The sequence below is a fragment of the Propithecus coquereli genome, unplaced genomic scaffold (genome assembly GCF_000956105.1).
Source record: "Propithecus coquereli isolate 6110/MARCELLA unplaced genomic scaffold, Pcoq_1.0 Scaffold28, whole genome shotgun sequence".
NCBI classification, from domain to species: Eukaryota; Metazoa; Chordata; class Mammalia; order Primates; family Indriidae; genus Propithecus; species Propithecus coquereli.
Genome location: NW_012148396.1, coordinates 13,070,913 through 13,098,110, shown reverse-complemented (window position 1 = coordinate 13,098,110; position 27,198 = coordinate 13,070,913). Strand labels below are relative to the sequence as shown.

Sequence of the window (27,198 nt, the reverse complement as noted above, 5' to 3'; positions counted from 1 at the left end):
ATAAGACAGAGTCTCACTCTGTCACCTGGATGACAGTGCAGTGGTGTCATCACAGCTCACTGCAACCTCAAACTGCAAACCACCACCACTACCAGCATGATGAAACAGATGCCTCCTGGGCATAAGTGCAGGGTGGCATCAGTGGAGAACAATTCTAGTACCTGGCTGCTGATGGTGAGGGTGGACAGCTTCCAGCTTTGCATCACCAGAGCAGAGCAGACCACTGACTGCAGATGCAGGGTGGGTCACAGTAGGAGCATCACTCACACAGGCCCGGGCTGCAGGGGTCCAAGGGGCTGGTCCTGGAGCTGAAAGTTCCATCTCTGCCTCCTCATGGCGACCTCTGAGGCTAGGCATGGCTGGAACCTGAAACCCAGCAAGGACATGGGTGAGTGCTCAGAAGGGCTAGTTCCAGGGATCCATCCTCCTATCATGCAGGGGTCTCTTCCTCTCTTCTTCTTCCCCCACTGCAGCCAGAGACCTGAAGAGGTCCTGGGGCTTCCAGATTCCAGGGATTGATGCTATGTCCCCTGATGTGCAACCCAAGGGGAGGGAGAGTCAGCCACTGGGACAGACTCATGAGCCAGGGCTGTAGGTATAAAGGCGTAAGATGCTGACCCCCAAGGCAAAGTGAGCCCACAATGCCTGGCAAGCACCCCTGCCTCCCGAGGGGCCCAGGCCCATCATGATAGGCGGAGAGTAGCCCCCAGAGATTGCACCATGCTGTGGGTCCACTCCTCTCAATTCTTGTTCCTGATACTTACAGTGCCCTAAAGCTGGGCACAGCAGACCCACCTAAGGTTAAGCAGCCAGGGGCAGCCTGTGCTGGAAATACACGTGGTCCCCATATGCCAATGTCCACAAATCCTACTGGTCAATTCTGAGTTACACCCTCCTGGCAGCATCTACAGTAGATGTCCCCATCTCTGTCCACCTGGGATGTCCTCCCACTGTACCAGCTGCTCCCTCTCAGCTTCCCATCTCCCTTTCCGTGTTGGCACCGAAGGGTTCACTTCCACACCTACACCAACTTCCTTGGTGATTTTTGTCCAGTCCTGAGGTGTCAACACTCCTTATCCTGTGACGACTTGCAAACTTGGTCTCAGATTCTCCAGTCCTAATTGCTCCCTCTAAGTAGGAGGACATTCCCACCTGGTGGCATGATGAGTCCTGATTCCCCCCCAACCCCCACCTCCTCACTGCCCACTCTGTGTAGATGCACCACACCCTGCCCACAGGCCCACCTGGGAGCCCTCACTCACACTACACTACAACTCACTCCTCTGCCCTTTACGCGTGAGGACAAGGCAGGAAATACTGGCACAAACCCACAGTGGAAAATGCTTGTCAACCTACAGCTGGATTTCTCCTCTTAGATACACATTTTTCAGTGTTTCCTGAACACTCACTGCATGCTGGGGTTTGTTCTAAGGGACACGGCAGTAGACTGTTGCCCTCATGGAGCTCCCTGGGGGGGTCAGATCATAGCAAAATGATCTATCAGTAAGGTGGGGCAAGTGCTCTGGGCACAGGTAGCAGGGAAGGGTCAGAGGCCTGGGGCAGGGGGGCATTTTAACTAGGAGAGGCAGGGAGGTCTCGCTGAGAAGTGACCTAAAGGTGGGAGGGAAAGAGCATGCAGACACTGGGGAGAGGCAGTCCCAGGCAGGGGCAGAGTGAAAGCAAAGGCTGCGGAAGGGAGGGTCACGCAGGGCAGGTTCCACGAACAGTGGGATAGCCAGTGTGGATGGGGAAACGAGGGAGCAGAGTCACACCCAAGAGGCACTGTGTCAGGTCCCACAGGCTTTGCAGTGAGGGTACAGTCTGAAATGGAGGTTCCACAGCAGAGACTTAGAAGGTAGCTGGGGTGTGGCCTCCCATCCCCCCGAGGTGGCACGAACTCTGTCCAGATGCAGTGTCCTCAGCCAGTAGACTCTCCTGTATCCTTTCTGCCTTGCCTGGGAAGAAGGATGGTTTGCTCCACTTGGACTGAGCTAAAGTTGAGGAGAGATGTCAGGAGGTGGCAGTGTCACCTGCTGAGAGTGAGTGAGGGTGTGGTCAAGGGGATATGGAAACGGAACTGACATGTGCCTTCTCTGAAGGGTGGCAGAAGGATGGTACAGGAAGTCAAGGTGATGGCAGGTGTCACTCACAGTGTGTCCAGGGAAGGAAGAAGGGATGGGTAGAGCTGCTGGACAGAGATCATCATCGCAGAGGAAAGCACAAATAGCAGCTAGAGTAAGAAGGCCAGAGGACAAGCATAAAGACAAAGCTCGGGCAAGAAGGCAAGGAGGTATGGACAAAGCTCACAGGGATGGTCACTAGGGACAGACTATAAGAGGCCATGACTGCCCTGTAAGGCACCAGCCACATTTCTGTATCAGGAAACAAACCAATAAAATATTTCAAGATTAACCTGACAGGGTGCTCACAGGGACAGTGTGAGATGAGAGTCAAAGCAGGAAGAACAGGGAGTAAGGTGTCCATCCATGCAGCAGAACAGAGTAGAAGACATGGGGCATGGGGTCACAAGACCCTAAGTGACTGTGTGCCTGTCCTGAGAAAACTTTCACTCTCCCCCATCCAAGGGAAGACACAATCTTTATTTAGTTTATTGCAGTATTTATTTAGTTCATTTTATTTTAAAATACTTGGAATCCTTGTCATTGTTACTAAATATGGGGACACTCACATGGCTCAAAAATTTTAAACTAAAAAAGGATTTATAGTGAAAAATCTCCAAGCCAGCCACTCAGTTTCCCTTCGGTTTCTAGTATACTCTTCCAGATTATTCTAGGCTTATACAAGCAAATATGCATTTTTTTTGCCTACTTATTAAAATTATACCAAACTATGCTTTTGTTTTACACTTTGTTTTTCTCACCTCATTATAGGCAAGATCTTGCCAACAAGGACATAGAATTAATCTGTGGTGGGCAGAACACCCCCTCCCCCCACGTCCACGTTCTAATCCCTGGAACCTGTGGATAAGTTACCCTACACAGTAAAAGGGAATTTGCAGAGGGACTTAAGGTTATGGACATGATTATTACGCTGGTGGACCCAACTAATCACGAGTTCTTAAAAGCCTGAGAAGGATCTGACAGGGCCACAAAGACCTGCAGGTGCTAAGGGCGGCTCAGGCCGGCATGCAGCAAGGAAACGTGGACCTCTGAGCAACAATCGCAAGGAAACAAATGCTGTCAACAGCCTGAACGAGCTCGGAGGCAGATCTTCCCAGATAAACGCTAAACCTGTTGCCGAGAAGGCAGACAACTGAAGACCCAGAAGCCACCCTCCAAACAGCAGGCATCCAATTCCTCAGCCCCCTACTCCCTTGGGACAGAACAAGTCCAAACTCTTCCCCTCCCCATAGTCTCCTTCCCAAAGAGTGAATCCACCTCTAATGTAGTCTTCCAGGCAGGACACTTGGCGCCAAGCGAAACCCCCTTTTCTGCCCCGGCTCTATGGGTCTCCGACGAGGCAGCGAGTTCCTGGAGCCTCTTCCTCCACCCGAACCCCCTGTGCGCCTGGGAACACCATTCAATGGTACATCTGCCCCGTCCCTCCGCCCGAGCTCCTGTGGTGGCCTCGCCATGCGATAACGCTGCCAGCCTTCGGGACAGAGTCGCAGCTCGGCCTACATAGCCGCACCGTGCCGCATGCGCTACCCCCGACCCCTTTCCGGGAGGCCGCCCTCCGAGGCTCCAACTCCCACCCCAGGCCGAGCAGCCCCCGCCCTGCCCGCCCGGCGCTCCCATAACCCCCCGCGCGGCTCCGCCCCCGCCCGATTCGAGCCCGGAGAGGCGCCGCGTTACCGCCACCACGAAGGTGACTCGGGAACACCTGGACGCACAGTCGTAAACCTGGAGCATTCGTACAACTCACTAACCTCCTTAACCGGTCGCGCACTGCAGAGAACGCTGCGCCGCAGCACCAAAGCGTCTCGGCCCAGGAACCGACTGACACCCGGAAGTCCCGCCCGACTTCCGGCCGGTGGACAAGTCCGCTCTGGGACGTCTTAGCCACTCTGGACGGCGGAGCCGGGGCGACTCTGTGGTACCGCTCCAAGGCTGGGTATCCCGAACCCCGAGCCCGGAGTGCCTCCTGATCTTGGCGGTCAGAGTGGAACTGTGCACTGAACAAGGTGGCAACAAAATAAAAGGAGACACTATTAGAAATGCAGAGAGAGCTAGATATACTGCTGTAGTGATAGATTTTAATACACAGATCCTCAGAATTCGTACAGATTGACAAAACGTAAGGACGCACTGGGAAGAACTGATTGAAGAACTAAGTGATTTGACAGATAAATGGAAAAATTCAAATTCCTTCAGTAGATAATATATTTTCATGAGGTTCTGCATGACTCATTTACAAAAATTAACTATACACTTGGACATAAAGAACGAATATTTTAAAATATTCATCTCGTATGCACATTAAACTATCAAAATAACGAATACATAATTCAAAATTCACAAAAAAACCTAAGGAATTTAAGAAACATTGTAGATAACCTTTAAATTCAAAAGGCCATTAGCTAGAAAATTACAAACTATAAAGTAATGAAAACTCTTTATTCTTAAATCTATGAGACCCAGTGTAAATTGTACTAAGAGAAAAATATATAGCCTTAAATAAGTCTTTGTTATGAAAGAAGGTAAAAGCATTTATCTCAAGAAGTGAGAAAAAAGGGCATGGTGGGGTGACTCCCACCCGTAGTACCAGCACATTGGGAGGCCTAGGTGGGAGGATGGCTTGAGGCCAGGATTTTGAGACCAGCCTGAGCAACATAGGGAGACCTGTCTCTATAAAAAATAAAATTTTAAAAATTATCCAGGTATGGTGGCTCACCTGTAGTTCCAGCAACTCTGGAGGTTGAGGCAGGAGGATCTCTTGAGCCTAGGAGTTGGAGGCTGCAGTGAGATATGATCGTTTCACTGCACTCCAGCCTGGGCCACAGAGCAAGGCCCTGTCCTAAAAAAAAAAAAAAAAAAGAGAAGTTAGTAAAAAGGATCAATAGCATTTCTCTGCACCAGCAATAACTAACCAGATAATATAACAAAAAATAAAGTATCCTCTGCAATACCAACAAAAACTATAGGATATTTGGGAATTAAAATAACAAAAAGCACTCAAGACATCTTTGAACACTTTGAAATTGTATTATAGTAAAGGACACAGACGACTGTTTCAATCAATGGAGATATATTTCTTGCTCTTGGATAGACCAACTTAATATTTTGAAGATTTAATTTCCCCTAATTTAACCTATAAATTCACTGCAATACAATCAAAGTTCTACTTGGATTTTTAGGAGGAAACTCAAAATGTGTATGGAAAACTAAGTCAATGAATATCTTAATCAACCTTAAAAGGGAAAGGGGGACTGGGTGTGGTGGCACCCGTAGTCCCAGCTACTTGGGAGGCTGAGGCAGGAGGATCCGTTGAACCCAGGAGTTTGAGGTTACAGTGAGCTATGATTACACCACTGCACACCAGCCTGGGCAACGGAGCAAGACTGTCTAAAAACAAAAAAGGAAAAGAGGGAGGACATGCTGTCGGCATCGGCAGAAGAATCGACAAATAGCAAAAGCAGCACAACCGAGAGATCAGTGTGAGACTGTACAAACGGCACTTTAACAGACAAGGGAAGCGGCCCCACAACACAGAGGTGTTGAGAAACGAGCTCATTGCTGGAGAACAGAACCAGACCCCTTCCAACAGTGCAAACAACAGAACTCTCTGAATGCACCGAAGACCTGAATATGCACCGTAAACAATGGGTTAGTAGAAAAACCATGCAGGAAATATTTCTGTAACTCTGGGATGGAAGAGATCCTCTGCTAGTTACGTCTCAGAGAAACACAAATTGGACAATGAGATGTCACTTCACACCCCTGCACTGCCAAGTTAGGAACCTGGATAACGCCAGTGTGAGCACTTGGGGTGCAATTTTGTTTCTCTCCTGTAAAACTACAAGTTTGCAGGGCGGCTTCCCCCAGAAGTCATCAGGGCCTAGGTGCCCCCGACAGGATGTTCTGCTTGCTGGCTTGGAGGGCGAGAGGAGAACAGGCAGTACGGATAACAGGCTGCTTCTGCCACGGTCTTCCCACGGGGTCACCTGCTGCACCCGGATGCAGTCCCTGCCCAAGAGGAGTTATCCAACGTCCCATCCAGCCCCTAACGCAGCTCAGTCCAGTCCCTCTGGACAAGGCGCAGCCTCTCCACCAGGTCCTACAGCTAAAGGGCAAGTCGCCTGCCCTCCACCACCCAGCACGCAACGTCAAGGGGGACAGTGGGCAACATGCAGCAGCATTCGGGCCCTGCCTGCGGTGTCCAAGGACAGCTCTGATGTGTGGTTATTATGCATGCTGCCTAGTTACTTTGAATGCAGAGTTTCTACATGGTGTAAGGGAACTCGGCAGCTATCTCCGTGCAGGGTCTGCAGCGTCCTCCCATGAGCACCTCCGAGGGAATGCTGGAGACCCTCTCCCTGACAGGGCGGGGGCCCCAAACAGCACCTTGGTGCCCCTGTCTCAGCACACCTGACCCGACCCTTCAGGAGGGCTTCCTTGTCCTGATCCTCCATGCACACCTGTGAAGGGGTGTGAGCGCCTGTGCTGGCTGGGGCTGCACAGCTCTGCAGGACCTTCCCGGTGTGGCAGTTTGGGGCCTGCCGGGTCTCAGGCCAGGCTTATGGTTTCTCTAGACTATAATATCACTCACTCTAAGAGTGGAGCAGCTTCTCATCTACTTCCTTCCATCAGCTCCACATGCAAAGGCCCCATCTAGTGTTGGGTTTCAACCTGAGGGCTCCTGTCTGATTTACTGGTCTCTGTGCTCCTCATCCTCCTCTCTCTACCTCAAGGTGGCTACGTTGAGGCCACCTGAACTGCCAGGCTCAGTGGGAAGGCAGTGCCTGACTTTGGCCACTTGCCCAGCATGTATTTACAGGATAACGTTCCACAAAGAAGACACAGGCCACTGTGGGCAGGGCGGTCTTCATGGCATTTGATCTGTGCAGTCACACAGGGCTCTGAGCTCAGAAGGCCCTATGCTTGGTTTTATGCTGGACAAGACACCCATTATGTGGCCAAGAAGTATTTGGGAGGAACGTGGGGCACAGACTTAACTGCTGTTTAGGCTTCATCTTCAAGGCCTCACCTTCTCAGAGCCTCATGTGGGGTCCAGAAGAAGCTGACTTTTTCTGCCTTGTGGGGCCCAGTTACCAGACTCTTGGTCAGCGCAGATCACAGGCTACAGGCAGAGGGTACTCCTCTGGTCCAGCTTTGGCCTCTTCCCCTGTGTCTCTGTCTACTTTCCTCTAGTCCAAGTCTCTCCGTGAGGGTTTGCTGAAAGTGGCAAGAAGGAGCCAACACTCAGCAACATTCCAAATTATTTCCAGCCATTTCCCTTAGGGCTGTAATTTTAGTCACACGTAGTCTGCCTCTTAAGATATGCTTTTTTTTATTAACTCCTACAAAAGGTTGTTTTCAAATGTGTTCCTGATAAAAAATTCCTGAGAGGTGCTCAGATCTGGAAAAGCCATGGACTAGAGTGGGGTCCAAGCTTATAACTCCAAGGAGAAGAGGAAAACCCAGTAGCATCTGCAGCAAAGTTGTACTAAAGGGAAAACTGCACTGGAGTAACATATATCTGCATATACCTATGTTACATATAAACACATGCTAGATGCACCATGTCTATAGGCTGTGAACTAAAAATAAAATCCTAAGCCCCCCATTGACTGAATGGACCCCATAAAGGGGTATAAAGCACAACTGCACAGGGTTATGTTTCTCTTTTCATAACTATCCATGACTCCTCCTATAGCTCGTTAAATATGTATATTTGGCCACCCAGCTCTGTACCAAAGATTGTTCTCACTGTCCCTGCCTGGAAGCAGTGTTCCTGGCTTGTGGCTGGGGGCTCTGCTCTCCAGCCTGCTGAAATGGCCACCCACAGACTGCAATCCTCTATGAGAAATAAAGCCCTCCTTTCCAAATGATAAACCTTATTGTATTTTTTTGGTGAACAAGGCCATATGTATTACATGTGTGGCAGAGAGGCAGTAGGGGGACAGCAGGAAGGAGCAGTGAGGTGGAGGATCAGTGGCGAAGGAGAAGGTGGGATCTGCTGGGCTGTATGGGGAGATGGGGGCCTTGGTGGCACCTTCTTTCATTTTACTGAGCCCTGGAGCTTTGGCTCCATCCTTTTTAATCTGTATTTCCTTGGAATCATTTTCCTATCACCTCACTACATTCACTGGTTTCCAGATGTTGCCACGTTTAAAAACAGATAAACATTACTCAGGTAAGGGAACCCCTGGCCCAGCCCACATTGACTTTGGTTTGTCCTTGTCATAGTCCCACTTTTCTAAGCCAATCGATGGAACACAGGGACATCCCCAGTGTGGCCTCTCAGTAGAAATTAGAACAATCAACCTATGGGAATGGGCTGGGCAGGGCTCAGGGTGGAGTGGGGACAAGGGCTTCTACCCAAAATTCATAGATTACATGCCTCGGTATGGCAGAGGGAACAAGGCAAAGTCCCAAACCCTGTGATTCTTTGGGAGAGTCCAGGACACCTAGAGGACAGGCCCATGACACTGGCTCACCTCACACCCATGGAGTGCTGGGCCAACCTTCTGTGGGAGCCAGGGCCGACCAGAGCGCATGGCCTAGGAGACCCTGACCCCAAGGGCTCCGTCTGTCCTCAGGGAGCAGGATCCATAGAATGCGGCATAGATGTTCCCAGAAATAGGAGATCTAGGCCCTTCTCAGGAGAGGACACTTCTTTATTGGGGTTGGATAGAAAAGGAACAGTGAAAATGTTTTTATCCACTTTAAAGTTAATAACATGGAAACGATAGAGATCTCCATTAAATTAATATAGAAAACCTCATTATTCATTGATTATGAATGTCTGTTGTTGCTTGGAATGGGGGAGCCCTTGCTGCTTTCTCTCCTTGGTGTCTCTTTTTGTCTTTCAGCAGAAAGACAAAATGCAGAGGTGGGAAGAAGAAAGGAGTGGAGCTTTTGAAAGTAAGATTGCTGGCCAAGACTGGGCTGTCACAGGTGTGAATGTCACTGCTCCTGCCCACGGGGCCCAGGTGCACAACCACTGAGGTCCTCAGTTCCTAGAGCCAAGTCTTCTCAGAAATGGGGCGCTGGGGAGGGTCCCATGGGAGTGAGGGAGGGAGAGCCTGGACCCTCTGCTGCCCCGTTCTGCCCTCTGGGGCATGGCCCTAGGACACTGAGAGACACGATGGGAGAACTGTTGGATCTTGGAGGCAAGATGTTTCGGTCCTGACTTTGAACACATTGTTATGGTCTCTAAATTACAGGGTCCTCCTGTGAGACAGCACGTGGCCCCCCCACAGGATACGGTGCCGTGGCAGTCACCTGGATAGGTGGGGTGGCTTCGGGTAAAGGACACAGCACCGCCCCTGCTAAGCTTCACTGTTATGGTCACTGACCTTGCAGCTAGAATGAGTTCCTGAGGCTCTCAGGGTCTAATTTTGAAGTAGTCTACACACAAGGAAACATTCTACTCCACCTCCAACAGGACCCTTTGCTCCTAGCTTCAGCTGCTACATGCCGGGCTCCCATTTCCAGCTCGGAGAGTCACCTAAGAGACCCCACCATGTTAATGGACCAACTCTCACTTGAAAAAAGGCCATTCATTCATCTCTTCCCTTCTTCCAGGCATCCCCTTCCTCTTTTCCCATGAACTACAGGGCCCCGGGCAGCATGGGGTTGACTTGGGAAGGAGAAGCCCAGGGGACTGATTGACAGGACTGTGGGATAGGGATGGAGATGCACCAGAGGCCAGGGATGTGGGGATCGAGACCCTCGTTAAGCACCCCACTCCCAGCTGATGGAATGGACCCCCGCTTGGCCAAGGGCATCCCAGAAATATCCTAAAGCTGAGGTGCTGGCCATGACAAAGGAAGTTAGACACGCCTCGTCATGCCCCCTCCTTTCTTGGAGATGCCCTTTGTAACTCATTACCAGGCAGAAGGCTATGCAAGGCAGAGCTTAAATCACACCTCCAGGTCCTCAACTTACTTAACAGATCACTTGAGTCTGGTATATGTCCAGTGGCTTGTCCCCAATTAACAGACTTCCTTATCTTAACTTAAAACATTCCAAGCCTTTAGACAAAGCTTCATTTCTTTAACCAGTCACAAATCAAAGAATCTTTAAACCACCTATTATCTGTAAGCTCCCGCTTCAAGATGTTCCGCCTTTTCTGACCAAACCAATGTACACCTTCCATGTATTGATTTATGACTTTATGTGTAATTCCTGTCTCCTGGAAATGTATAAAACCAAACTGCAACCCAAACACCACGAGTCCACTTCCTCAAGGCTTCTTGGGCATGGCTCTGGGCCATGGTCCTCACACTTGGCTGAGAATAAATCTCTTTAAATTATTTTACAGAGTTTGGGTTCTTTTCTGTTAACACTTCCATATTTACTCTGTGCATTGCCTGCTGTCCCCATTCACATGTAAGGTCCAAGAGGCCATGGATTTGTTACGAGTGTTGCTTTTTGTTCACTGATGTAGCCGCAGGACTTAGAACAGTGCCTAGTACACAATGGGCACTCAATAAACAGTGTTCGCTGAAATGAAGAGACAAAGAAAAGGTGGCAGAGCTACACACAAAAGAGATGTGCTAGGGAGGATGCTAGTCATTGGATCTAGGTAAAGGGCATACAGGTATTCATTGTATTATTCTTTCAACCTTTATGAATATATGAACATTTAGAAAGTAAAAAGTTGTGGAGGAGAAAAAGAAAATAGGATACAATGAGATGAAGGCCCTGGGAGCTTACATTTTCTGTTAGGACCAAGGTTGCCGGGACAAAGCTTGATCCCTGTCAACTGGCAAAACAATCCAGGACAATCCAATGATAGGGCAGAACTCCAGTCCTGAGCTTCACAGCCCCTTAGGCAGAGGGAACCCTGTAATAGTGGAAGGGAGGCTTAGCATAACTAGCTCCATTTTGCTTCTCACCCCCTTCAGTAATATCCTTTAGGTTAAAATCTGCTAAACTCTGCACATAGGCCAGCTAATTATAGGAAGAATTTAGTTTGTAGTTCAACTCCAGAAGGTAATGGTCCCTTTTCCAAAAGTAACTCCTGGGCAGATAAGGAAAGTATGCACAGAAGTAACAAGATTTATAGGAACATCAGGACCTGATCTAAGAACTTTTACAACATCCTCGGACCCTCACTGAAGTCCAGATGTCTGCAGTCCTCGGTTACTCCTTGCAACCCCCCCACCTCTGTCCCTTCTCCTTTCCCTTAATATAAAAAGGTGCCTAAAGCTCATACTAACTTAAGACAGTTCTTTAGGAATCAATCTGCCATCTTCTCAGTTTGCTGGCTCTCCAAATAAAAGTTGCTTTCCTTGCCCCAACACCTTGTCTCTGGACTTACTGGCTCTCCTGTGCCGAGTGTAGGAGCTCCGACTCATTCCAACCCTGTTACACTTGGGTGTGTGTGTTCCATGGTGGGCAGGTCTATGCAAATCTACCCCCAAAGTCTGAGGAAGCTGAGGGGCCAAAGAAAGAGGCTGACCATCTGGTGCTTCTCAGAAAGAAACATTTAATAGGGACTTATTTACCGGCAGAAGCCACGTCCCAGGCAGCCGTGAGATGGTATACCCGGAACCATTACCCCCCCAGACCTAGGACTTACACACCATAGGGAAGAGTTGTATAGGATAATTGAAGCAGACTCCTCAGGGAAAGGCAAGAATGCTATGTGAATCTGCCCAAGGGCAGGATTATGGTCACGGTCATTTTGACCTACTGGCACAATTTACAATAACAATAGATAGGCCGGGCTCAGTGGCTCACTTGCCTGTAATCCTAGCTCTCTGGGAGGCAGAGGCGGGCGGATTGTTTGAGCTCAGGAGTTCAAAACCAGCCTGAGCAAGAGCGAGACCCCGTCTCTACTAAAATTAGAAAGAAATTAACTGGACAACTAAAAATATATAGAAAAAATTAGCTGAGCATGGTGGCGCATGCCTGTAGTCCCAGCTACTTGGGAGGCTGAGGCAGGAGGATCGCTTGAGCCCAGGAGTTTGAGGTTGCTGTGAGCGAGGATGATGCCATGGCACTCTAGCCTGGGCAACACAGTGAGACTCTGTCTCCAAAAAAAAATAAATAAATAAATAACAATAGATAAAGTAGAAATCTTAGTTGCATTAATCAGAAGTCAACATGGCAGATTAGCATCTGACGTGGGGTTACTTTAACCTCCACAGTGTGGTTGATGGAGGGAAGCTGATCTCCACTCCATAAAGTGGGAACCCCTTCCCCTAATTGCTGTTAAGACTCGTGGAAGCACCAGCACAGGGCTTCACACTTACCTGGTCCATGGTAATTACAGGATTGTCACCACATCCTCCAGTCTCCCTGCTCAGACATAGGCTCTCCAACACCACAGTCACAGCACCCTGGCTCAAGCCCACACACCTTCCCTGTTGCCTCCAGCCCAGTCCTAGTTCTTCCTGAGATCTTCTGGGCTCCAGGCCACACGTGCCAGATGGACAGTACACTGACCTGGACCTCTGCTTCACGACTGAGGGGGGAAGGTGTAAAATATCAGAAAGTAGACAAGATAGCCGACTTTCTCCCCGCTCCCATCCCTACTGCAAATCAGCCCTAACCTTCCTCCTTTGGGCATTCTGGTCCTTGGCTGTGCCTCAAGCCTCTTCTTGTTGTACGGGTGCGTCTGCCTCCCTGTGACTCTCCCCCCGGGTGCACGGTTTAAACACAACCAAAAAGTCCGTAGACACCAGTGCAGAGTGGACGACGGAGACAGCCATTGCTCATAAACTGACAACCACCTACCGGGGCCATGCTGAGTCCCAGGGTACAGCAAAGAGCGAGAGACCGAGCCTCTGCCCTTGCAGCGCTCACCATCCTAAGAGAGCGGAAATAACCATACGCCAGTAACCAAATACGATCATTTCAGAGTGTTGTGATAAAGGAAAGGGGCCTCTGAGACGACAGTTGAGGTGAAGCTACAGCAGGGACCAGCTAGGCGGGGTCAGGAGAGGATCGTTTCTGGCAGCGCGGAGAGCAAGGACAAAAGTTCGGAGGCGGAAACGAGCTCAGAGGGCTCTAGGACTGACAAAAGTAGGAGCGAGCCGAGAAGGGGAGGCGGAGCAGGTAGGGATGGCCCTCCGCTTCCGCCGATGCGCCCGGAAGTGCGGCTGGGGACGCGCGGGCTGGCCTACTCCAGAGCCCAGTGTGGCCCCTCTAGGATCCGCGGAGGCCTGGGCTCTTGGTGGCTTCGGAGAGCTGCCCCCCGGTAGGTCACCGCGAAAGCCTCCTGGCGGGAGAGGAGGGTTCGACAACCGTCGCTGGCGGGCGTCGCGCTCCAGGATTGGTGGCCCGGGATGTAGGGGCGGGGACTTAGGGGCAGGGCCCCCAGGGATTGGCGACTGCACAGACGGGGCGGGGCGGCCTCTTTGTCTGAGGCGCTGCAGGCTGTCTCCCCTTCACGCGCGAGCCGGCTGCGTGGACGGTGAGTGGGGTGTGTGTCGGCGCCAGGCCGGCCGGGACCCTCTCCCCTCACGGACACCACCCGAGCGAGCGCGTCCTTCACACTGATAGGACGCTTCCCCGCGGGCACGCGCTGCCGGCTTCGCTGGCGCTGGTCCCCTCCTCTCATGGACACGCAGCGGCCTCCCCGCCTCGGCCGAGGCCGCGCCCTCTGGCCGGATCGGGGTCCCCACCCTTTCCCTTTACCACGCCCCGTACCCCCTCAGCCCCTAGTGCGCCCCTATCCCCCTCCGACCCTCCCGCGTCTCCTTCCCCGTCCGGCCCCCCAGACCTTCCAGCGCCTCCTGCCCGCTCCCCGAAGACCCTCTCGCGCCCTCTCCTCTTCCCCCTGGCGCTGTGGATCGTCTGGAGTCCGAGGCGCGCGGGCCGGGTCCCCCAGGCCGCCCTTTAGGCCACGCTCGGCGGGGTCTGGAGGGAGAGGATGGGGCGCCATGGCCCCTGGCGGGAGGGCATCCTCAAAATGTGAAAACGGAGATTTCTCTGCTACATGCACAACCTCTGGGGCTCCACAAGGACCGGAGCGCCTCTATTTAGCAATAAAAACGTTTTCCCGCGTCAAAGGAAGGGCTAGCTGCTTTCGTCTCAGCAGTTGTCGGCCGAGTGTACTACTTCCCAAATTTCTTACCCTCTTCCATCATTCCACTGGTGCTGTCTTTTTCCTATTACTTTTTAAGAACCCTATTTTAATCAATGAGACTGACCAATGTTTTTGTAACATAGCAAATATTTTCCTTATCATTGGATTTTAAATTTTTTGTTTGTTTGAGACAGAGCCTTTCTCTGTCGCCCGGGCTAGAGTGTCGTGGCGTCATCCTAGCTCACAGCAACGTCAAACTCCTGGGCTCAAGCGATCCTCCTGAGCCTCCTGAGTAGCTGGGACTACAGGCGAACACCACCACGCCCGGCTAATTTTTTCCATTTTTAGCAGAGACGGGGGTCTCGCTCTTGCTAAGGCTGGTCTCGAACTCCTGAGCTCAAGCAATCCTCCCGCCTCGGCCTCCCAGAGTGCTAGGATTACAGGCGTGAGCCACTGCGCCCGACCCGGCTTTTTAATTTTTAAATAGAAAATAATATGCAATAGTTCTTTCAATGCAAGTATGTCAGAAAAATCTAGAAATCACTCTCCAACAGCACCCTGCCAATGTACGCAGAGGTAAGCACTCTGAACAGTTCTGTATGAACCTTTTCCGAATTTTTCTGTGCAATTTACAGCTCTGCAGGCGCGCACACCTTTTTCTGTTATTAACATGGAAGGTAAGCTCTCGGACAGCAGGGGGCGCTGGACTCGCCCCCTGCCGGGTCTATACTTGCAGATTTTTCAGTTCCCAGTTCAGTTCCCTGTTCCCTGGGCTCTGCATCCCCTGGGTTTCTCTGTCGGGTGTAACCGTGAGAAGTGGCGTGAGGGCAGGAGGTTCGGGCGTTGCCATCGACCTTTCCGCCCGGTATGGGGTTAGCGTCTCTGCGGTCTTGCCAGGTCGACGTCTTAATTTCCGTTCTAGATTGTTGGTGAGGTTGAAATCTCTTCATTTGTGTTTTAGCCATTCTTTGTGACTTGCCAGCTTATATTCTTTTCCATATATGTTATAAACATACTTCTCAATTTATCCGTTTGACTTCAATTATGTTGTTTTGTCCTGGTTTGGGTTTTTTTTTTGAGATAAAAGATTTTAAGTTTTTAATGGTCAAAATTTTCCCTGAAGACTTTTGAGCTTTGTGCTGTGTTTTAAAGGGCTTTCCTCATTCCAGGATTATTTTAAAAATAAACTCTTGTTTTTCTCTGGTACTTGTAAAATGTTGGATACATCTGGAATTTATTTTGGTGTGGGGTGAGTTTGGAATCTAGCTTCATTTTTTTCTCTAAATCATAGCCATTTCTAGCACCATCTATTGAATAATTCTTCTGTCCATTGATTTGAAAAACTACCTATTTCATATACTAGATTCTTATATGTCTTTAGGTCCATTTCTGGAGTTTGTGGTGGCTTTGATGTGCATAAAGTTTTGATTTATAAGCTGCAGATCTGTGGATCTCTGTCCCCAAGATTTCTGCTTTTGGTATTTTGCTTAGAAAGGCCCTTCCCACATAAAATAATAAAAATTTACCTGTATTTTTTTCAAATTCTTTATTGACACATAATAATTGTACATATTTATGAAGTAAACAAGTCATATTTTGATACATACATACAATGTGTAATGATCAAATGGGATAATTGAGACATCCCTCACCACAAACATTTATCAGTTGTGTTGAGATCATTTCAAATCTTCTATTTTGAAATATACAATAAATTACTGTTAGTTATATTCACCCTACTATGCAATCGAACTCCAGGATTTATTCCTTCTATCTAACTGTATGTTTGTATCCATTAACCAACCTCTCTTTATCCCCCACCCCTACCCTTCTCAGCCTCTGGTAACCATCATTCTACTGTCTACCTCCAAGAGATCAACTTTTTAGTTCCCACATGGGAGTGAGAACATGTGATATTTGCCTTTCTGTACCTGGCTTATTTCACTTAACATAATGACCTCTAGAGCCATCCATGTTGCTGCAAATGACAGGATTCCTTCTTTTTTATAGCTGAATAGTATTCCATTGTGCATATATACCATAGTTTCTTTATCCACTTATCCATTGATGGACACTTAGGTTGATTCCATATCTTGGCTATTGTGAATAGTGCTGCAATAAACATGGCCATACAGATATCTCTTTAATATACTCTGATTTCCTCTTTTCAATATATACCCAGCAGTTGGATTACTGGATTATACGGTGGATCTATTAAATATTTTTAATGTTTTAGGAACCTCCATACTGTTTCCCATACTATTATAGCTGTACTATTACAATTTACGCTCCTGCCGGGAGTGTACTAGCATTCCCCTTTCTCCATATCCTCACCAGCATTTTGTTATTTTTTGTCTTTTTGATAATAGCTATTTTAACTGGAGGGAGATGATATCTCATTGTGGTTTTCATATGCATTTCCCATGATTAGTGATGTTGAGCATTTTACATATTCCTGTATGTCTTCTTTTGAAGAAATATCTATTTGGATCATTTGCCTGTTTTTTTTGGTTTTGGTTTTTTGGTTTTTTTTTTGAGACAGAGTCTCACTGTGTTGCCCAGGCTAGAGTGCCATGGCATCATCCTCGCTCACAGCAACCTCAAACTCCTGGGCTCAAGCGATCCTCCTGCCTCAGCCTCCCAAGTAGTTGGGACTACAGGCATGCGCCACCATGCTCAGCTAATTTTTTCTATATATTTTTAGTTGTCCAATTAATTTCTTTCTATTTTTAGTAGAGACGGGGTCTCGCTCTTGCTCAGGCTGGTTTCGAACTCCTGAGCTCAAACAATCCGCCCACCTTGGCCTCCCAGAGAGCTAGGATTACAGGCGTGAGCCACTGCGCCCGCCCCATTTGCCTGTTTTTAAATGAGATTATTTGGTTTTTTGCTGTTGAGTTGTTGAGTTTCTTGTATATTCCTTGTCGGATGGATAGTCTCAAAGCATTTCCCCCCATTCTGTAGGTTGTCTCTTCATTCTGTTGATTGTTTCCTTTGCCGTGCAGAAGCTTTTTGCTTGATGTAATTCCATTTGTCTATTTTTGCTTTTGTTGCCTATGCTTTTTAGGTCTTACTCAAAAATTTGTTTCCCAGACTAATGTCCTAAAGCGGTTCCCTGATGTTTTCTAGTTTTCTTCATAGGAATCCTGAGCATTTCTGAAGTTTAATTTTGTTTCTTGATGCTACTCGTGAGTAGAATCTTTTTCTCTCTTCATATTTTATGACTGTTCATTGGTGTATGGGAAGGCTATCAATTTGGATAACTATTTCTGATCACTTACTCTGGGGAGGTTTCAGGTGGTCAAGTTTAACAGTGTTTTGCTTTGCACTCACAGGTGGCTCAGAAGCTGCCTCTTTTAGAGGTGCTTCCACCCTGGAGGGCAGGGGCTTCATGGCCGAATAGGGCTTCTTAGCAGGAAGTTGAAGGAATGAGGAGGAAGGGACAGCAATGGCTCTGGGGGAGATCCTGGCAGCTCATCCTAGACCAAGGGATTCAGAATGTGCCTGTCCCAGTGTGTCACCATGTGCAGGGTCCTCCGGAAGGACAGGCATGGTTGCTTTGTCACATCAAGACTGTCAGGAATTCCAAAAAGAGCTATAGGTTTCTAATGGTTAGCTTACAAAACAAAAAATTAATAAACGTTAAATTCTAAGCTGTTTGTGTAATTGTGGTCCCTTTTTAGTTCCTGACCCTGTGATCCTGCCTCACAGTGATCAGGAAAGCCAGACCCCTGCTTGGCAGAGAGTGTCTCACTGCAATGCAGCTTCTTTCCAGTTTTCTTTAAGTGACCTTGCTGCCAAGAACATTGATCTATTCTTGTTTTTATTTTGGGTTATTCCCTAGGGAGATTGCCAAAAACCAAAATTTCTGAGTCTGAAGAAGAATTTTGTGACACGTGGGTGGGTGGGGTCATTGCTCAGCCATGGCCCTGGATGGGTGCTCTATATATTTGCCCAAGTGTTAGGGGGTGGCCTAGCTTCATGAGGGGGCTCCTCAAATTCCATTTCTGGTACTCTGTGGTGGTGATTCCTGGCCTGTCCCAGCCCCTGGCCCTGGGGCCTGGCATCTGTACAGGACTTATTATGACCCAGTCTTTAATTTTTAAAAACTGTCCACACCATTCTCCTTTCCTGCCTGAACTCCTGTGTTCTCATGGAGCAAAGCCTGGAAGTGGGCCTCAGAATTCTGGGGGCTTGGGAGGACAGGTTAAAAGCCAGTTTCTGGTGCCCCAAATAGCTCTGCTTTCCTGCCTTATGAGTGTGCAAGGTTTAACTTGAGGCCCACAATGTTTGCATATGTTCATATCCTGTCACAGGCTTGTTTCAGGAGACCCAGACCTTTGTCTGCCAAAGTGCAAGTAAAGAAAAATTTATCAGTACCAAAAGTATGAGAAGAAAAAAGTAAAACAAATACAAAAAGAAAAATTTAAAACTAGTCAGTGCCACTTTTTATTTTTTTTTTTTCATTTTTCACCAGACTACAACCATACTTTGTGATATACTTTTTCCACTTGGTGATATGTGAAGGTCATCCCTAGGTGAAGACCTGATGCCACTTTTGTTTTTATGCATTTCTAAGACTCACCCCAGGTGGCAGTCTTTCTCTTTCTCTGTCTTCTTGCCACACATATTGACAGCCTGATAATTGTCCTTTAGAGTTTTTCCTGTGTGTTAATTTAATGAAATCAGATAACACCACCTCATCCGGCTACATCCACTCTGAGCCAGGCCTGTTCTGAGCACTCTCCTCTCACTAACCATGTCATCTTTGAGGCCCTCAGGGGAATGTGGAATGTGTCATCTCTCAGATTTACATGTGGGTCCTCAGTGCAGCTGGCCCAGGATAAAGCAGGCAGGCCAGTCCCAGGTCCCTATGACACAAATACCCTTCAAGGGCTTGGAGTTATAGTTTACAAAACGAGAGCATCATCCACACACTGACCCATTCCACATTTTCACTCATCCGTCTGGCAGCCTAGCACAGTGTAAGTCTTTCTCCTCAGCAGATGCATGACCTGTGTGTGGAAGGACCACATTTGCCAATGCACCATGCTTAAGTCTGCCCTTACCTGCATTCATCCCTATAGGATGCCCACTGTCCAATGGCATATCTGATTCACCTAAATACTGCCAGGTGGCCTTCCTGAGAAAGAGTATGAGAAATTCCAATTTCTCATCCTTGCCAGTGGCAGGTGTTGATTCCTTACAAGTTGCTGTTCCAAAGGGTATAAAGTGTGATCTCATTGCTCCTTTAATTTCATTCATTTATTTAACAAACAGTTAACCACTGGCTGCTCTGTTGGGCCTGCTTCTTGGCTTCCCAGTGCAGCAGGAAGGGATAGAGTGAGAGCTGGGTGGGGGCACAGGCCGAGGGGTAAGGGGCCGCAGGGCTCTGAGGAAGATCACAAACATCAGGGCAGCCTTGTGGGAGCTGGTGGGGGTCTGGAGGGACCTCGAAGCAGAGGACAGTCACCGTGTTCCAGTGAGAGGGCAGATGGGGGGCCCGGCAGACGGCCCAGGAATGTGCCAAGGGCCACCAAACAGCTAAGGGCGGTGGCCACGGGGCAGGGAGCATGGGGTGGGCAACACGGTCAGGTTCTGGATGTGCTTGGAAGGTGGATTAGAAGTGGGGTGTGAGAGTGAGGAGGAAAGGAAGCTTATGTGCAGGTTTGCAGACTGAGCTGAGGACAGAAATGGTGGTGACGGCGGTACTCGGTTTTGGATGTTAAGTGTCTAAGATGCTACAAGACATGTACATGGAGATGTTGAGTCAGAGGGAAGGGGATTGCCAGCTCAAGGGCACCAAAAAGGAGCCTCCTGGGCTCAAGTGAATATTCAGACTCATAGGATGACCGCATCTGGTGCTGGGCTCATGGAAAAGCTGGCTTTGCCCTGCAGGCATCGAGGAGTACTTGGGGGCATGGACACGGATGCAGACAGGAGCAGGAACCAGCCTGGCCCAAAGCCTCTTAGTCACACAAACCAACACCTCCTGTGTTAGCAGTGTGGGCTGCAAGACCTGCTCAGGAGGCCCTGAATATGATTCCTGTGGGTGTTCATCATTGGCTTCCAGCCCAGGTGTGATGGGGGCTATAGTGTGAATGACTGTCCACCTCTGCCAGGTTTCCAGGAGACCAGAGCTACATTCACCAAAGGTCGAGAGCATATGCAGGCGAGGATGGACGAGTTACCCAGCCATGTGGATGAGGAGGGGAGTGGTAGAGGAAGGCACACTGAGAAAACCCCGCTGAGAGAGAGCAGTGCTCAGGAGACCAACTGTGTCTGTGTCTCCACTGCTGACAGTAATAAGGACTGAGGATTAACATTGGATTTGGCCACATGGAGATCAAAGGAGACCCTGACCCAGGGCTGCTTCCTGGCTGAGAGAGGGTGACATCCTGTGAAGATGTTGCACCTTGCAGAGGAGAGGAAGGGAATCAAGACCACAGGGGAGAGTTTTCCCACAGGGAGATAGCTGGACAAAGTGTGGTCCCCAGGAGAGTGACCAGATGATGTGAGAGATGGCAGGTCTGTGTGCTGGTGGGTGATGCATACAGAGGGGTAGGGTGTGGCAGTAGAGAAGTCTCTCCTGCACCTCCAGGGTGGGCAGGTGTGGGATACAGGAACCGGGAGGGCAGTAGGCAGAGAACGTGAGGCCACTGTTACTGTTCACACTTAATCTTTACTTAATTCAGAATTGGTTGTTGCATATCCCACCTGGATACACACAAGTTGCTAAATGAATGATTGGTTTCCCACTGAACTGAAATTTATAGCTTTTGACATCTTTTAATTTCCCACATATGCCTGTCTGGCCTCATCTGTTCTTCTCTTGACAGCTTGCTGGTTTGATTACAGTGGCTTCCTTACTGTCTTTGGTTCTGACACCAGGCAGTCCCCACTCTGTTCTTTAAAATTTCATTCTGGTCTCTTCTCCAGCATCCATTGTTTATATGAGTTCTAAGGTAGTTTTATTTACTCCTTTAAAAGACTTCCGCTGGAATTCTAATTAGAATTGCACTGCACTTACACATGGAAACGTGCATACACACATTTGGGAGGAATAGACATTTTTGGAGAACAGGAGGACACGGAGGTTAGGAGTCAGTCTCTCTCCACATCCAGTCTTCCTGTCCTATTCTTCATAAGCAGCCATTGTTAGTTTATTGTGTTCTTCCTAAAAGTTGTCCATGCAAATATATGCACGTATCTGATTATTTATAAAGACAGTGGGAAGTAGTATACACCTGTAGACCCAACTGCTCAGGAGGCTGAGACAGAAGGATCAACTGAGCCCAGGAGTTTGAGGTTGCTGTGAGCTATCATGATGCCACTGCACTCTAGCCCAGAGCCCTTGCTGGCTTCCCCCACAGAGCTGTGATCAGCCAACCATGAGGACTGCAGGTGTCTGGATAGGAAAGGCTTGGGACCCTGAGCCCTCAGCAGGCAGCAGGTGCCCTGCACTTGGTGTTCAGAGTCCCTTGGCACTTGTTAAATGGGACCTTCTTGGGATAGCCAGAAAGCCAAAGAACCATGTGGTTGCAGGTCAGAGTTCATGGCGAGGGTGGAGCAGAGCAGGGCTGTGGCGCCTGCAGCTCCTTGGGTGTGCAGCATGCCCCTCACTGACTCTCTGCAGGAGGCCCAGGGATCCCTGAGGCTCCCCCAGGAAGTCAGGGTCTGCCGGGGGGAAGGCCAGGTCCCTCATGTGCCCCCTTCTCTTCCTCAGCTCCACAGGCTCCTCCGATTTCTGTGGTCCTCAGAGGCCCCAGGAGACCGGGTAATGGCAGCAACTAGGCTCCTGCCGCGGCCGGCAAGACCCCAGGTGAGCTGTCCCCAAGGTCTTTGCAGTGCCCCAACCAGAGCCCCTGTGGCTCCTCCCACACCCAGGGCTCCCAGCAGCAGCCTGAGCATTACTGCATCTCCTGAACTCTGTGACCCTTTCCCATTGACCCCTCAGTTCACAGGCACCCCCATTTCCAACTGCCCACGTTGCACACGCCCACTCCCCTTCACAGACATGGCGGTTCAGTCTTACCAGCAGAAGCCCCTGTCATTCCAGGCTGAGGTGACCTTCGAGGATGTGGCTGTGCTCCTCTCCCAGGAGGAGTGGAACCGCCTGGGCCCTGCTCAGAGGGGCCTCTACCGAAACGTGATGATGGAGACCTATGGGAACGTGGTCTCGCTGGGTAAGCCCCTCTGCAGGCCTCGTCCGTGTATCTGTGAGTTGGACTGGGGTAGGGCTTCTCAGGGGAGGGGCTCCTCTCCCAGGTAGGGGCCTGGGGCAGCTTGGTCCTAGAGGCTCGCTCATCACTCCCTGGGTGCTCAGCTCCAGTAGGTCAGTCCTATCTATCTTCATGTCCCCATAGGCGGCATGAGCAGGGGTACAGGGGCTTGGTAAACATTATATAAACAAAGGACTTCCCTCCCCATGAGCAGGACTTCCAGGATCCAAGCCCGAAGTGATCTGCCAGCTGGAGCGAGGGGAAGAGCCATGGGTCCTGGACAGGAAGGGAGCTAAGAAAAGCCAGGGCCTGGGGAGTGGCCACTCAGGTGAGTGAGAGGAGCTGACCCCTCCTTCACTGGGGCCTCAGCAGGTTCTGAGCACAGCTGTGGGCCTAGTTCAGACTGAGCCGCTGATGGGGAGTAGTTTCCACCTGGGGTGAGACAGGTAAGGCCTTACCTGGCGAAGGAATCTGTGGGCTGGGGTTGCTCAGTCAGGCAGTGGTCCATGGCAGGAAGTGAGTGTAGTTGTGAATCTCAACAGGCAGGTGTGCAGAGCAATGCAGAGGTGAGACTGGGGCATGGCTGTAGATTTTGTCCCTGACCAGAGGGACAAAGACTGGTTAGCCAAGTTCAGTCCTAATGGGATGCTTAGATTACCTGATTAATTTAGAAAACAAGAACAGAACAAAACCTCCTAAATGTAGAAGGGAAGTTTCTCAACTTGATACTCAAGGTGAAGGGCTAAAAACTCACTGTTTTAGGTCAAGAACAAGACAAAGGACCCCAACGTCCTCACATCCATGTAACATTGTACTGGGGGTACCATGTGTGAATTAAGGAAAAATAAACGAAGCAACAAAACTAGAGCTATAAGAATTAGAAAGGAAAAAGAAAAATGTTGTTTGCAGTTCATGTGATTGTCAACTTAAAAAAAGATTGATTAGAATTCACAAGAGAGGCTGGGTATGTGGCTCACACCTATAATCCCAGCACTTTGGGAGGTGGAGGCAGGAGGATCGCTTGAGGCTAGGAGTTGGAGACCAGCCTGGGCAACATTTAAGACCCCATCTCTGCAGAAGATAAAAAAAAATTAGCCAGGCTTGGTGGCATGCAAGGTAGAAGTTGCAGCTACTTGGTAGTTGCAACTACTCAGGGAGGCTGAGGCAGGAGGATTGCTTGAGCCCAGGATTTTGAGGCTGCAATAAGCTTGGTCATGCCATTGCACTCCAGTCTTGGTGACAGAGTGAGGGCTTGTCTCTTAAAAAAAATTCACAAGCAAAATTACCAGTGTTGCTAGATACAAAATCAGTCATATTTCTATTTCTCAGCATTAAGCAAAGGTGTAATTTTTAAAAAGATAACTAATAGTATCAGGAATATAAAGCATCCAGGAATTAATCTAACAAAGGGCAAGACATTTATGGAGAAAATTATATTTAATAAAAGGGAAGATGACATAGGTACGCATAGATCCAACCCTAAAGGCTGTGCTCATGGTTGCTTTAGGCAAAGAACCTCTGACTTCAGGAAGGTGACCTCAGTCAGCCTGTCAGGCCAGGACATACCCACCACCCTGAGGTGGGTGGGAATGGCACTGGCAACACCTCCATTGGCTGATTGGCTTCAGCATCTCAGATGTGGTTGTTTTCTCCTTGAACGCTCTCCTTGTTTCTAGAGGAACAGAAACAAGGGCACCAGATGTTAATCAGATATCCTGAGAGGAACAACGGCTGTACTAGCCTCAGATGAATTTAATTTTGTAGTGGCCATGAACAAGAAGACACACATCATGTTGTGGAAATCTTGCACAGTACTTCTGTTTGTTGACTGTAGCCACAGGAGGCAAGAAAACACGGCGAGTGTTTTGCAGCCACTGCCAAACCAGACCTGGGCTCCCTGGTGGCCAGCTGTGCACTCACCTGATGGAGAGCTTAAATTCCCTTTAAGTGCCCTTTGAATTTGATGCTAAACAGACTATGAACTTCTCTGAGAGCATAGTGGGTTGGAGATGAGAAGTTTTCATACAGAAGCACCTGGTCACCCCGCCTCCAGCACAGGCCACTGAGAAAGCTGAGACTGAGTGAGCTTTAGATTAATGATGTGAATAGGAAGCAAAAGCCTCCTGCCTCACCACTGCTGACATCAGAGCCATCCAGGAGCAGAGTGTGCCAGGTCATTGTCCTGACAGTTCCTCAGGATAGATAAGTGTCTGCACCAGCCCCACCCCTGCTGTTTTTAACTCAAGCGAATTACACTTATGTGTTGTAACAGTAGTGAAAGGATTTTTCTTTTCTCAAGGGGTGTTTTGTTGTCACTTCAACTCTCTGTTCCTCTTACAGACAACCTCAAATGTGACCGAACTACAGCCTGCACGCAACAAGACAGTTTTTCTGATCCATGGGGTAAGTGTATGTCTGATCTTTTAAATTCAGAACAATCTCTGAAGGTGTTAATGCTCATGTTTCACCAGAATGTAGAGATTCCCCAGGGTGCTATGAAGCTTCTTATATAACTCACACAATCCCTAGAAAACACTAGGGAGGGTTTTTGTTTTCAATTAAAAATTTATTTCAGTGGGATCACTTTTTCTCTCTTTATTTATTTTGTCATGCTTAAAACATACTTCCCTACTCTATACTTAAAGCAACAACTGAAGCCATCATTCTAAAAACAAGTGGCTCCTGGCTCAAGCCCAGCTTCTGTATAGCATGGATCCAAGGTGCAGGCAGGTATGGCCCGCCGCCAGCCTTCACAGCAGCCTGAGTCTATCTTGCAAACAGTCATATGATGCTTTTGTGCCGTGGATGACTGAGGAACCTCCTATACAGTTAATTTGTTTTTTATTGTTAAAGTCCTCTTGTCCATCTTGTTACTCTGGCATCAAGTCAGAAGCCACCCATTCCGGAAACTTCAAACAATAGAAATTGTGCTTTTCAATGCAAATGAGTAATGATTTCTTTAGCCTGCAGGCCTTTTTTCTATGAAGATGAGGCTTATAAGTAAAAAAGAAAAAAGAAAGATAAGAAAGAAAACTTGTTTCTATCAATTCTTTTTGTTGTTGTTTTGAGACAGAGTCTTGCTCTGTCACCTGGGCTAGAGTGCAGTGGTGCCATCATAGCTCATGCAACCTCAAACATCTGGGCTCAAGCGATCCTCCTGCCTTAGCCACCTGAGTAGCTGGGACTATGGGCATGCACCACCGTGCCTGGCTAATTTTTCCTATTTTTTTGTAGAGATGGGGGGGTTCTCGCTCTTGCTCAGGCTGGTCTCAAACTCCTGACCTCAAGCAGTCCTCCTGCCTTGGCCTCCCAGAGTGCTAGGGTTACAGGCCTCAGCCACCACACCTGGCCTGTTCTTATCAATTTTAAAAACACATAGAATAACTTTGTAATGTGAGATATGTTAAAAATCTTATTAAACAGATGACCATGAATTCATATTTTTAAAAATGATCCTGTTAAATCTTTACCATTTCAATTTATCAATACATTTAATAAATAAATTGCTCTGAAGAGAATAAAAAGATGTCTCACTATGTTACCCAGGCTGGTCTCGAACTCCTGGCCTCAAGCAATCCTCCCATCCAATAAGAAATGTAAGCACAAAACTTGAACAAATTTCTTATGGAAGAGGAAAACCAAAGGGCCAGTAAATAAGAGAACATGCTCAGCCTCATTACTCATCAGTAAAATGGAAATCAAAACCACTATGATATATCATGTTACACCTTCAGGATGGAAAAAATGGAAAGATCTGAAAATACCAAGTCTGGGTAAGGATGTAGAGCAGGTAATGGGGATGTAAATTCACACAGCCACTTTGGAAAACAGTTTGGCGTTATCTAATGAAATTGAAAATATGAATTTCTATGTTCACTACTTCCACTTCTACATGCATAAAGTAGAGCATTTGTGTATAAGCACCAGGAAACATACAAGAATCTTTATAGAAGCATACTTCAGATGGAAAAAGCTGAAAATAACCCAGGTGTCCATCAACAGTAGAATATACAGATTAATAAATTAAACTTTTTTTTTTAGGAGACCAGGTCTTGCTCTGTCACCAAGGCTGGAATAAAGTAGCATGATCATAGCTAACTGCAGCCTCGAATTCCTGGGCGGAAGTGATCCTCCTATCCCAGCTTCCCTTGTTAGCTGGGATTACAGGCACACACCAGCATACCCAGCTAATTTTTAAAATTTTTGTAGAGACAGAGTCTCACTGTGTTGCCTGGTCTCGAACTCCTGGCCTTAAGCAATCCTCCCACCTATGCCTCCCAAAGCACTAGGATTATAGGTGTGAGCCATAGCACCCAGCCAGCATTTCAATATAATGGAATATACTACAGTGAAAATGGCTGACTAGCTGCTACAAAACAACATGATGGATCTCAGAAACATAATGCTGAGAGAGGAAAGCAAGTTGCAGAAGACTATCCGCCATGGAATTATAGAAAACTCAAAAACATGCATAAGTAAAATTATTTAGAGATACAAACTTTAAGATAAAACTATTTTTTAAAAAAAGAGGTTCCACTTCCAGTCAAGATGGACCACCAGGGACCAGAGTAACCCTGCCTCTTGAAACAACTGAAAAACTGGGCAAGAGATATGAAACCACATCTCTCAACATGTTGGCCATCACTCCTATTGGAAATCAGTCAACAAAAGAGATCCCTGGCCGGGCGCAGTGGCTCATGCCTGTAATCCTAGCTCTCTGGGAGGCCGAGGCGGGTGGATTGTTTGAGCTCAGGAGTTCGAAACCAGCCTGAGCGAGAGCGAGACCCCGTCTCTACTAAAAATAGAAAGAAAT

General features: G+C 48.4%; 2 protein-coding genes across 2 annotated transcripts in view; one reads left to right on the top strand and one right to left on the bottom strand.

Moving 5' to 3' along the window:
• ZNF16 (zinc finger protein 16) overlaps nucleotides 1-357 on the bottom strand; it is a 7,277-nt gene extending 6,920 nt beyond the window's left edge. The window contains exon 1 of the mRNA XM_012648025.1: nucleotides 162-357. Coding sequence (XP_012503479.1) covers nucleotides 162-357 — 196 coding nt within the window. The remainder of the gene's footprint in view (nucleotides 1-161) is intronic.
• A 13,166-nt stretch (nucleotides 358-13,523) lies between these two features.
• Nucleotides 13,524-27,198, top strand: part of ZNF250 (zinc finger protein 250) — a 28,278-nt gene continuing 14,603 nt past the window's right edge. The window contains exons 1-5 of the mRNA XM_012648027.1: nucleotides 13,524-13,551; nucleotides 21,890-21,985; nucleotides 22,223-22,349; nucleotides 22,600-22,713; nucleotides 24,726-24,788. Coding sequence (XP_012503481.1) covers nucleotides 21,944-21,985; nucleotides 22,223-22,349; nucleotides 22,600-22,713; nucleotides 24,726-24,788 — 346 coding nt within the window. The 5' untranslated portion in view covers nucleotides 13,524-13,551; nucleotides 21,890-21,943. The remainder of the gene's footprint in view (nucleotides 13,552-21,889; nucleotides 21,986-22,222; nucleotides 22,350-22,599; nucleotides 22,714-24,725; nucleotides 24,789-27,198) is intronic.